Genomic DNA, 13,301 nt, shown 5'->3' on the forward strand with positions numbered 1-13,301 from the left:
TGGTGTTTCCAGAATTCCTTGGAATCTCATGCATTATCTGGCATACAGCTTGATTTGGCAGCTGGAGGCGCACTTAATTGTGGACTTTCCTGGCAATTTCTCATCTCAATTGTGAGATTGTACTGAGAGGTCCCGCATCTGCACTGATCAAGAAGCTGGAAGGTAACAAGAAAATGAGATTAGCTTTCAAGGCTCTTACTGGAACACACTGCAAGCAGAAGAGGGAATTGCCTCCACATATTACCACATGGATCAAACAGCTTATTTTAGGAATGGACAGCAAGATCTCAAATTTTCATCATCATATTGTCAAGAGAATATTTAATGTATATATATATATGTATATATATATATATATATAAATATATAAATATATAAATATATAAATATATAAATATATAAATATATAAATATATATGCTGGGTAAAGAATTAGTGTGTAGCTGCATGCCAGCTTGGCAGTTCTCCCTTTTTCCTCTTTTCCTGACAGATGTGGGGGGAAACGATGGTTTTCTAGTGTTTCTTTTATTTATAGGGCTGAACTTCTGTTCACTTCCGATTGTTCATGAAGCACCATGCCAAAAAGGCCTTTCATCTGTAAACCCAGTAGAGGCTGGTAAGAAGCTTCCAGCAGGAGACAGAAATCTGAGAGAGTGGGCAAGATTTCCTATTAATTTTCCCCATGAAAAGTAATGTTTTGTAATTACTAATGATTTATGATTATAGACAGTGACTATGTCTTGTTGGTCTTTGATGTAAATTAGAAAATTAAATTATAATGTAAATTTAAGTATTTGTTCTCTTGCTAAGCTGCCTGCAAAACATTGCAGTATTGCAATCACAGTACAAGTAGTAGAGCTACATACCAGTGTTCTTAAGAGAATGAATTAGGTAAGCATTAGGGGCAGATGTTTCCTCTCAGTTTTCCATTCACCCTCCCCTACTTCCTTACAAAGCTACAGATGCAAGGATGTCTAATGCAAAGGCACCAGCTAGAGCGGATATATATTGGTGCGTTAACAAAGTACCATCTAACAAGTACTTTCTGTGGAGAGAAAAAAAAAAGGCATTAAAGTGATTACTGCATGTAATTATTTCAGGTAGAGGACTGAAATTAAGAAGCCTGTTATTCTCCAACTTTGGCACAAGTGAAAAATGGAGTTCTGTTGGGGTGTGTTTTTCTTTCAATAAGTTTGAGGTTCTTATACAGATGGTTCACTCGCTTACCCCCCCTGTTTCGTTAGTATAATCCAAGTTGAATCCTCCTCCCCCGAACCATCAATCATTGTATCCCAACCCCTTCTACCAGTACCTTCCCTGCCAGTCAAGGTAACCCTACCCCTTTATCCGGAACCTTCCCTGTCAGTTTTACTTGGTACCTAACCTTTGTTCTGAAATCTTCCCTGTTGATGTCATTTGATGCTCCATTAGATTAGGTAAACTGTTACCTCAGGCTTCCTCGTTGGTCCATGTTTTGTGAACCCTGCCTTGAATTCTTCCTCTAAGTCTTCCCTATTGGTTGATGGTTTGTACCCCACCCCTTGCTCCTCCCCTGTATATAAGTTACTGTAGCTCTGTATCTTTTGTCTTTTGTCCCTGGACCCTTCTGGAGAATGAACTTCTTTGGAGACCTACACAAAACACCCTTCCCTAGTCTTTGCCCTGGCCCTCAATGCTGACCACAAAAGCACTTTGAAAAGCAGACTTATTGCTGCTGAGCTGAGCAGACCTGCTTTACCTCTACTTGAGGCTATTCATAGCCTGATAGAGGCCACACCTGGTGCAGTCCAGGACAGCCTAGCTGGCAAATTGGTCCTGGCACTGCATCAGAGTTCTCTATAGACTGACATAATTACAGAGGTTGTGATCCTTGGCTGACCATGCTGGCAGAGACCCATCATGTTTTTAGTGCTGCTTTGTGACATTTCAAGGACAGTGTTTTACTTGTGGTTCCATTCATGGACAGTTTTTTTTTACTCTTCCTGAAAAAAATGGATGAAATGGGTTTGTGCCTGGTTTTTACTCTTCTTTAGTCTGGAATATGAAGACGACAGGGTCCACAAGCTGCCCTTTCTGCCATGTGACAAGCCAGTGATAGATGTGACTGTATGGCAGCTGTAAAACAAAAGAAAAGTTACATTTTTCACAATTTTGGAATTGCTGACAGACAAAACAATAGAAAAAGTGGACCTTAGAGGCAAAATAAAGACAAAAATAAACAAAAAGCAAGTTACAAATATGGGAAGTTTAAAATACATATATTATTTTGCTGTGAATTTTGATTGGTATGAGTGAAATCAGTTTATACATGAATATTTGATTGATGTGGTAAGACTAACAATCCAGTGAGAAAAAGTACATGCAAACTACATAGAGAAAGTTTCAAAAATAGTTTTCTGTGGCTAAACTTACAAAGTTATGGTGCAGGAGAATACAGCTCAAATATATTTCCAATAATGAGGACAGCTATCTCACAGCCATGCTTTCTCTAATTTGATATTAGTATCTCATTTGTAATTTGACAGCTGCCTCCAGGCTTTAGGCTTTTTCTTGGAAAACATAAAGTATGCAAAATGTTTCTAAATAGCTTAGATTTTTTTATGCTATGTCAAAAGTTTAAGTGGTAGAGAATTTTTTTAAACCTTGTGCTTACTGCTAATTCTTGTAATTTTACTAGTTTTAAGGAAATAAAAGTTTTCTTTTTCTGAAAAGGCCGACAGTGGTCCAGCATCTTGTAATAAGAGCTTCCCTACTAACCTTTGTAAAAAATGACTTGTCTTAATTTATCATGTAAATGTAACCCAAATATCTATTTCTTCTGATAATTCAGACCTAACATTAGAAAGAGGCAAGGTCCTATTGTCCTGTCCTCAGACAGACTAACCTCAGTCTTGAATCCTGCTAGGGCTTGAAGGTTTCTTCATAAAGAAAGTGATCTTACTGCACTAGCCTTCTCTAAGGAAAGAGTTGCTCCAATCCAGAAATTTTTATTATCTTCTCCATAAACATCCATAGCAACATTTACCTTTGTTGCAAAGTTTATGAGACTTAATGTTCTTGTCCTAGATTCCCAATTCTGCTTGCTCTGTATCTGAATAGGGGAAAAAATAATCTTCAATTTGCTGAGCTTCCACCTAAATCAGGGGTGGGGGTGGAGTGGGCCAAAAATGTGAATATCATGTGCTGAAATAAAAGGTCTGAAGAAGATGATCGCAACTGTCAAAATCATTTTAACACAAAACATTGTCTGAAGAAGAAAGACATCTCAACCCATTTTTGAAAATAAAGAAAAGCACATCTAAAGTACACTGTAGTGTGCTTCTCTTTGGAACAAAATATCTACTGATATGGGTCAGTACTAATTGGTAGGGGCAAGAGCAGCCCATGCCTAAAGTTTATTAAGGAAGGTCATATTTTCTTCCTCAGACTATGTGTAATACATATTGAAAATACTATTTCACTTTACCTGTAGTGTGCGTACACAGAATTCTGATACTGTTTGAGAGGAAAATTTCTCACATAAGTTTAATATGAATGGACTATGTCAGTACTGTATGATCAAGGACATGCCAGGACAAATTTTTTCCAAGACCTTGGCTGGCAGTTAGTACTAATTACAGAATTGAAAATAATGTGGTGTGGATTGCAACACTGAGTTGCCAGAATTCCTGTAAAACATATAGTGGGTAAAATAGGGGCATCTTGTTCTACCACTGTGGTGGATTTGACCTTGGCTTGCTGCCAGATGCCTACCCAGCTCTCTTACTTCGCTAACTTCACAGAACAGGATGAGAAAGCTCATGAACTGGAATAAAGCCAAGGAGATTACTCACCTATTACCATCATGGTCAAAACAGACTCAATTTGGGAAAGATTAATTTACTGACAATTAAAAATAGAGTGCAGTGGTGAGGAAAAAAAAAAAAAAAAGGACAAAACTAAAAACATCTTTCCATTAGTCCCTCTGGCTTCATCTCAGGTTCAATTTCATCACTTCATTTCTGACTCTTTCTACTCCTTCCCTCCTGAGAACTGCAGGGGTGTCAAGAATAATGATTGTCATCAGTCCATAACTGCTCCTCTCTGCCAATCCTTCATTCTGGTGCTGTTTGTTCCTTCGATGTCCTTCACAAACTGCTCTAGTGTGGGTCCTTTCAATGGGCTGCTGTCCTTCAGGAACAGACTGATTCAGCATGGGTTCCTGTCTCAGGTAGCTACTCCTGCCAGGAGCCTCCTTTCTACTCCCTACTGTTGTAGTATGTTTATTTAACTTTGTTGAAGTTGTTAAAGAGTCTATTGGTATGTTCCTGGTTTCCTTCATTGATTACATTAGTATGTTCCAGTCGTCCGTTATGTAAACTCCTCCTAGTTTTTCTGAACGTTCCCTATCAATCACCTTAGCCCTGCCCTTACCCCTTATCCATCACTGTAAACCCCACCTCTCCTTCCAGACCTTTCCATGTATATCATCCCTTCCTTGATACTTTATTGGTTGTTGTGTTACATTCCCACCTTCCTTGTATCCTGTCCTGGGGAGACTTTATGATACTGGTATCCCCAAATGCCTAGTTTATGTTATATATTAAGTTCTGCACCTTTACGATTAGCTTTGAGAGCTAGGGAAGTTGAAACTGCTGGAGGCTGATGGGAGTTTTTTCTCCTAGCCATTTCTGAGAACTGACAGTGGATTTAACCATTGAAAAGTGAGATCAACCTCTGAACACCACCTTAAGATGTAAGGCTGGGAATTTCTTGTTCTCTTTAGTTTCCAGCTTCTGAAGAAGTAACAGGCTCTGGCTCAGCCTCCTCCCCCTGCCACCACCATGCCAGACAAGGCTGCGGAGGATGGGGGGTTGAAAAGTGGGGCTGGCAGGGCCAGGCCGGTTCCTGGCTGGGCTGCAGTTTCTGCTGCTGAACTGAAACCTGACACCATGAACATCTGCAGCTTGAGCAAGACTTTAACTCTTTTACTACCCGGATGAGACTTGCAGATTAATTTATTTTTTTTTTTCCCCAGAGAGAGAGGGGAAGAGAGAGAGAGAGAGAGAGAGTGATCAACATGTAAAGAGACGCCATAATATATATCAGAGGAGGGAGAGAAGTAAGGAGATTCTTTAATAAGCTGAAATATTTTTCTGTTAAAGCTATGGAGATGGACAGTAGTGTTCTGAAAAAACCTCCTTTAATTCATGACAGAGTATATTGGGAGGAATGGAGTATTCAAAGTGTGTATTTTAAGCAAATGGTGAATTAGTTTTGATCCTATGAAATGCTGGAACAGAAAAAGAGAGGTAATAGTTGAAGGTTTGTGGCCTTTAAAAGGCAAAGAGAAAACTTCTGTTTCCAGAGAGGCTCACAAAAACAGATGAAGAGAACTTTTGCCTTTAAATAACTCATCCTTAAAAATTACATCCCTAGACTGATTGACCCATAACACACTTCAGAGTAATGTGAAATGGAAGGAGAGAACTGATGGCAGAATTTCCGGGCAGCTGGCATCAGAGAAATAGAAAGCTATGAAGAAAATAGTTTTCTTGTGAAAAACTCCATAGATTAGCAGAAGAAGACTTCTTTTTCTCTACAAAGACTGATGAAAGGACTATAGCAAAAATTTAGACTGTTTTAACCACCTTTTTTTTTTTTTGTTTCTATGTTGTCATGTGAACAAGGGGATGGTTGGGTAGTTGGGGGATAAAAGAGTTTCTGGAGGTTTTATTCTGGTTTCTTATTCTTTTAGTTTTTGTTAATAAACTTTCTTTATTCATTTTAATTTTTAAGCCTGTTTTGCTCTTGTTCTAATCCATATCTCACAGCAAGAAATGAGTAAGTTTTCTAGTGATTTTTTAGTTAGTGCTTCAAAACCACGACATATCCCCATTGGTCCCTGAGATTGTAACCTCCTCCCCTCACTCCTCCCCCCATGAGCTCCCATTGGACTCTGAACTGTATCCTCTCTTGGGATAAAACCCCATGCACCAAGCTCAGGGCTCTCTTCGGTCCTGGACTCTTCCAGCCCAGACCATCGTGTTCCTCCCCTCTCCTCAATAAACCTGTTCCTGGGAATCTCAACCGAAAGAGTCTCCTCCGTCTTTCTATGACTACCTGCGATGCCTGAATTAGTAGAGCTCGCAGTGAACCAGTGCTCTGAAGGTTTTGCAGTGGGGTCATCTTTCCCCTGCAGTTCCCCACTCCTGGCACCTGCCCGTGCTGGAGTGGCACTGTAAAGCTAGCCTAGAGCTCCAGTGCAGCAAACAGGAGCATCAGCCTACAGCTTTCCTCAAAACACACACCCAGCTCCTCCTTTTATGTGATCTTCCATGGGCTGCATGTGGATATCTGTTCAACTGTGGTCATCCATGGGGTGCAGGGGGACAACCTGCTCCACTATGTTCTTCTCCAGGGCCTGCAGAGGAACATCTGCTCCAGCATCTGAAGCACCTCCTCCTCCCTCCCTCACTGCTGGCATTGGTATCCATAGGGCTATTTTTTCCACGTTTTTCTCACTTTCTCTCACAGCTGCTGTAGAGTGGTTGTTACACTTTTTGAAATATGTTATCACAGAGGTGCCATCAGTGTCACTGACAGGTTCAGAATTGGCCAGCAGTGGATCCATCTTGGAACTGTCTGGAACAAGCTGTGTCCCATAGGAGGCATCCCCTGAACTCTTCTTGCAGAGGCCTCCCACCTTACCCCACTGACTTTGCCAAATAAACTAAATTGAGCCATTTAGATTATTTTTTGTTACTCTGAGCCAGTTAAGGAGTATGACTTGCTGATTGCACTGAAAAGGTGAGAAGCAAGCCTGTTACCATGTCTGCTGGGGGAATGAACAACTTCTCTTGCTGAGTGCTTTGGCAAGAATGGTGAAAGTTCAGCCTGGTGTAGCCTGGCAAAGACAAAGCTTTAACCAGATGGAGAATCCATCAAGGTCCTCCTAAGACTAACAAATGAGAAAATCTTCAAACCTCTGAACTATTTAAAATTGTATTTATTAAAATTATCATTTGTCTTAGAAAGTCCCTTCTCCAAAAGTAATAATAAATCAATACTGCTACTACATATATAACCATAAATAAATACCTATTTGCAGATCTATGAATATGTATACATCAGGAATTCTGAACTAATGTTTGAATTGTTTTCACTTGTCCTCTACACTTTTGAAACATTTCACAAATTTCAGAGCTTGGTCTCACTTGCTTACAGGTAATCCAACTGCAGACTTCTGCAAGCACTGCAGACTGTGTATGCAAAATGCTGCGCTCAAGCCCTTCCTTTGATTGTCTATTGACAGTTTCACAAGTCAGTTTCACAAGTTTGTTTCATTTCTCCTTTTTTGAAGCTGTTGTTACAGCTGCGTGGTGGATTGATGTTGGCTGGATGCCAGGTGTCCACCAAATCTGCTCTATCACTCTTCTTCCTTAGCTGGACAGAGGAGAGGAAAAGAATGCAACAAAAAGCTTGTGGGTCAAAGAAGGGCAAGGAAGCATCACTCAGCAATTACTGTCACAGGCAATACAGAGACCTAACTTGGGGAAATAAGTTTATTACTGATCAAATCAGAGTAATGTCATGTTAATGAGAACTAAAACTAAATCTTAAAAAACACCTTCCCCCTTACCTTCTTCCCATGATCAGCTTCACTCCTAATTTCATCTATCTTCTCTCTGCAAGTGAGTCAGGGGACAAAGACGGAGGCTGTGGTCAGTTCATCATGTGTTGTTTCTGCCATTCCTTCCTCCTCAGGGGGAGGATTCCTCACAGTCTTTCCCTGCTCCATTGTGGGGTCCCTGCCATTGGAGACAGTCCTCCATAAGCTTCTCCATTTTGAGTTCTTTCCACAATCTACAGTTCTTCATGAACTGCTCCAGTATGGGTCCCTTCCACAGAGTGCAGTCCTTCAGAACAGCCTCCTCCATTGTGGGTCACCCTTGGCATCCCAAGTCCTGCCAGCAAACTTGCTCCAGTGTGGGCTTGTTTCCATGGGGACACAACCTCCTTCAGGCATTCAGGTACTCTGGTGTGGGATTCTCCAGGGGCAGTAGGTGAGTATTTGCTCCGCCATGGACAGCCATTGGCTGTAGGGGCACAGCTACTTCACCGTTAGTGTAAAATCTATACTTAGTATGATTTCATGCTATATTGTGTGGTATTGCTACTTGTAGACAGAAGGAAAAAAGAATTCTGTATCAAGACTTTTTCCTAGCATATCCAAACTTGGATATGTCCAAAATAGTAGCTTAGAACCATGAACCTAAAGTTCCTTTAAATGTTATTTGTATGTACAGAATAAGCCTCTTATTTTCACTTTGTTCTATCTTTAGCATTAAGCTTTCCCCATATCTACTCATAATTTCCCCATATGTCTTTCATTATGACATTTTGTGTAAATTCTGTAAAAAAGGCAGTATTCTTATTATTGCCAGATTTTTTTTTTCAGTTAGACTTTCACCATATGTTATCTATTGTTGTGAGTTACATTTTATAGCAGCCTTGCTCTACTGGCATCAGCTGAAAATTTTTCAAGATCTCAATTTTAAGGATTTTTTTTACTAAAACTTGTGCAGATACAGAATATCCTTCTCTGTCCCTCTGGGAAGTCAGTCTCCATATAACATGTTCGTAAAAGTACTGTATATGTGATTCCTGAGAAACTGCATGGAAGTATGAAATCTGAACACATGAATTTTCCAGTACTCCAATGGGAAATCGTTTGTATCATGTCAAGTGTGGATAAAATTCATAGACTGATATTTTCCATCACTGGACTCGGTGCTCCATTCCCTAATGAAATAATAAACTGTGTGTTTCCAAGTGTTGAGAATTAGGATTAATAGCCTTGCTTAGCTCTTGAAGCTGAAGTACTTGAGGCCTTAGGCTTCAAGAACTCTCTGAGACTAAACCTTTTAATAAAGCTAACAGTGGAACCACAAAACTAGCTGAAAGTGGCAGATGCAATCAAAATGAAGCTTAGAACCAAGGAAACATTTATAAGGGAACATGCGAATTTTTTAGGCAAATGTCAGCTCAGCAACCAAAGTATAGTTGGGTTGTGTGGTCTGGAATGGGGGTCCCTCCTTGAACCACACAGCTCAAGCTCCTCTATATGTCAGATAAAGAAACATGTTATTTACTCATCAGATTGGTGGCCTGTCTCCTTCAGGCAGGAACCTCGGGTGGAGCCCTGTTGAGGTGGCATCTGCAAGATTCCTAACATGGACTAGGTGGCAGCTGCATAATTCCTGCAGCACAAGATTGTCTTTCACTTGTATATTTAGTAACTTGAATCTATAATAAGAATTGTTGATTCAATTCTTTCCTTTTTGGGACTTAACTGTAAGCTCATCACACAATCATTTAAACTGCACATTACCATAAATTACAATGGGTTTATTCATACAACTAGATACAGCTACTTGTTGAGTAGTTCCTGGAGTGGTGTACTGCAGCGTAAGAGTGTAACTTCATTTTTATGATGAATTTCATCATTGTCCACAGGCTTTTGAAGATGGTGTAAATTCTTGGAAATTGAGCAATTTTATCAAAAGGATGGATATTGCTTGGATGTGTACGGTACCTTTGTAGAATCTTTCAGAGGGCCCTTTCCAAACTTCTCCTGTTGGTTTTTCAGACTCCAGTTTCCAAGTTTCTGCCTTGTTTCTTTATGTTCCCAAGAGTTAGTGGTTTGGTTATTGTTCTGCCCTGGAGGGTACATGTGAGGTTCTAATTACAGACTAAGTTCATGATCTGCATTTCACCACTCCTTTTTTTGTTTTCTGAAGTTTAAATCTCTGTCTATGCAAATATGTTATTAAGGTTTGCCTGTCTCCTGTCTGTCACAGACAGATGCTGAACAAGACCTTCCCTAAGATTTTAAGACTGCTTATTATTATTGAGGTCTCTTGTGAAAACTTACTAAATTTCTTCTTCATACCTGATACCTTTTAACAGTGTCATACTTTCTAAGTCAAGAATACTTCATACTTTTCTTTAGTACAGTCTGCTGAACATGTAGTTTCACTCATGTATCAATTAGTAAAGTAATCTCAATATCCAGGACAAAACAAGTTTCTTCGTGTTCCAGTTCAACACCAGCTGTGAACCAAATCCCATCTAGCTGCTCACTTACCTCCTTACAGCAGCGTAGGGGAGAGGATCAGTAGGGTAAAAGTGAGAAAACTCATGGGTTGAGATAAGGACAGTTTAATAGGTAATGCAAAAACTGTACAGATAAGCAAAACAAAACCAAGAATTTGTTCCACTCTTCCCATTGGCAGGTAGATGTTCAGCTATTCCCAGGAAAGCAGGGCCCCATCACTTACGAGAGTGACTTGGGAAAATCAAATGTCATCATTCCGAATATTACCCCCTTTATTCTTCTGTCCTAGTTTAGGGCAAATTAGGGAGGAAAACTCCAAATGGGGATTTCCCCAGGGAAATGCCCCTCCCCACCAACTGGTCCGGGAAAGGGAAAAAAAATTCCTTGGAGAGAAGTGGAAAAAGCTGTTTATTTAACAGAAAATTGAATAATATTAAATAATAAAACCTCTTGCTGTTTGATGGGATGGCAAGTCTAGGAAGAAAAGTCCTTTTCATGTGGTGTAGCTCGGCTCACTCAGTTTCTTATCAGTCCCTCTGGCGCTGGAAAGTGCCGAGGCCCAGGCCCTGGTGGGCCACAGGCGTGAGCTCTCAGGGTTTGGCTGGGTGTTCAGTCCAGAGCAGGCTTGCACAGATCCAAGAAAAAAAGAAAAAAAAAAAACAAAGGTCCAGGGAACTCCTCTGCCTCAGCTAGCTAAAACTAACTAAAAACCAGAGAGAAGCTCTGTCCCGCTGTCTGTCCGTGCTGCAGACACCACAGTCCAGGAGCGGGATGTGGGGGAGTGATGCTTTTCTTTAACACAAACTGCGCGCTTCTTCTTCCCCCTCTCTTGCTCTCAGAGCCAGTCTTAAAGGTGCAGAACTTAATATATAACATAAACCAGATGACTGGGGATACCAGTATCATAAAGTCACCCCAGGACATCTTCTTCTTGTAGGTTTATGTGTTTAGCATGGTCCATATGATCTGGGGTATCCCTTGGGTCAGCTGGAGTTAGCTGTCTCAGATGTGTCCCCTTTCAACTCTTTATGCATGCCCAGCTGAATCCCTATTGGGGTGAGAAAAGACCTTGACACTGGATAAGTGCTGCTCATGAAAACACCCCTGAGTTGCCAACACTGTTTCCAGCACAAACATAGCGCCATGCAAGCCAGTGTGAAGAAAAAACACACTTCTTGTACTTTGGGTTTGTTTTTTTTTTTTTTCTTGGCAGCTTCAGTAAACCATCCTGACGGACAGAATTCCTGCTGGATCTCTCTGGGTTTTTTCCATCGGTCCTTCTAATTCTAAGCCATATTTTATCATGTAGTGCTCTGATAAACATTGGTGGTGTTTTGTGATAGAAGTAAGTGTTTTAAAAAATGGAAACAACCAAAAAAGCAGTTAAATATTTGTCCCATGATGATGACAAGGTAAGAACCTTGTCAGAAAGAAAGGGTTTCATTTCTTGTTATCAACAGTGTACTTAGTCCCCAGTAGCAGTTCAGTTATCTTAAAAGCTCAAAAGAATAAAACTTTTGAAAAAATAGCAAAACCGTGTTTCTAATGCAAACCAAGACAAAAGAGGACTTGATGTATGGATTTTCTTGTATCTGTTGTTTCTGGATCAAATAGAGAAGGGCAGTTATTTATTCAGTGAAGTGCTCTTAAGTTTACTGATTAAATGTTCTGCATAGATGTAGAGATTGCATTGCTGCAGTCGTTGACATTACTGTCCAAATCTTTTGCAACTTTTGCTTCTTGCAGCTACTTCCTGAGTAATATTTCAAGATATAATCAAGAAAACTTATGGTCTGAACACAAAACATACAAATATTAATTAAAATCTCAGAGTAAGGTCCAGTGTTGACAGTTTTGTTTCTTTTGACATACTGCTGTGGGGTTTCTGTATGAACTAGTGTATTGACAGACTATTCTAGGAAACTGGTCTGGTATTCACACAAAAATAAAGACACAATTGTGTATCACTCTTCCTGTTTCTCCTTTCCTACACACACATGGCAAGAGCTGTGTTCAACAACAAAAAGATTTTTAAAAATCCTCACTCCCCGACGTGGTACCAGAGCTGGCTAGATCTCCCACAGCTCCATGCCAAGAGTGGGACATCCCTTGGGAGCAGGATGACCCAAGGTGGGACTCAGACCAAATGCTCTAGGACACAGTTTGGTCGTCAGGTACAAGTGGAGGTAGGGATGAGGAGGAGGTCTTCTGTACGGGTTCCAAAGAAGGTTTTATTCCAGGGAGGGTCCAGGGACGGTCCAGGGACAAAAGACAGAAAAACTGGTAGTTGCAGGGACTTTTAAAGAGGGGAGGGTCTAGGGGAGGGTACACTCTTGAACCAATAAGGAACACACAGGGGAGGAGCACAAGGCGGGGTTTACAATATAGAAACCAACGAGGCCATACAGAGGGGGAGGGAACAACTTACATAAACCAATGGGGCTTTGAGCAACATATGATTGGCATAGAAGTCTCCAGAACACAAAGCGGCACAAAGTAGGACTGACAACTCAGTGGGAGGAGAGACAAGGAATTTTCTGGGTAAAAGGGGCAGGTCTAGGGTAAGATAGACAACTAGGGTAGGAGGGCACAACTTGGAATAAACCAACTGAACTGAGGGGTGACAGAGCGTACCAATTTCAGGAACATAATATTAACAACATAAAGAACACAAACGCACTGCAACAATTCCCCCCACAGCAAATATTGCATTGCATATTCTAATTGTGAAGAGGCATAAAGTGAAGTGCTGAACATACTGAGGATTTGGCATTAAAGCAAGTACACGTTATAGGTTCTTTACTGTGTCAGTCATGATTCTTCGGATACTCATTCAAGAACAAAAGTTGATTGAATAAAAATCATTATATATGATACCGAATAATGCGCAGGAAATAATTACCTCAACTTCGGAATCTATGAATAAAAATCACTTAGTTTTTTTACCAGTTTGAAACTGAAAAATCCATATTCCTGGGAAATGTATACATGGACAACTAGCCCCCGGGAGCAAAACTGATGTGGTTTCATTATACTGTGAAAAAGTGAAGTATAAAGGGAGGCACCCCTGTAATTTATTTTTATTTAAACCATTACTGTTAAATTGATTTTTAAAAAGTCTACTGATTATTTAAACTAACCAACTGCTTATTTATCTGAAATCAGAATTAACTTGATCTTTAAGTATCCTTTAGTCAGTTGAT

General features: G+C 40.3%; 1 protein-coding gene across 1 annotated transcript in view; it reads left to right on the top strand.

The window, feature by feature from the left end:
* LOC131572637 (sterile alpha motif domain-containing protein 1-like) overlaps positions 1-2,223 on the top strand; it is a 28,200-nt gene extending 25,977 nt beyond the window's left edge. The window contains exons 3-4 of the mRNA XM_058825888.1: positions 535-615; positions 1,100-2,223. Of these exons, the coding sequence (XP_058681871.1) occupies positions 535-615; positions 1,100-1,248 (230 nt within the window). The 3' untranslated portion in view covers positions 1,249-2,223. The remainder of the gene's footprint in view (positions 1-534; positions 616-1,099) is intronic.
* The last annotated feature ends 11,078 nt before the right edge of the window (positions 2,224-13,301 follow it).

Source organism: Poecile atricapillus, chromosome Z (assembly GCF_030490865.1).
Source record: "Poecile atricapillus isolate bPoeAtr1 chromosome Z, bPoeAtr1.hap1, whole genome shotgun sequence".
Lineage (NCBI taxonomy): Eukaryota > Metazoa > Chordata > Aves > Passeriformes > Paridae > Poecile > Poecile atricapillus.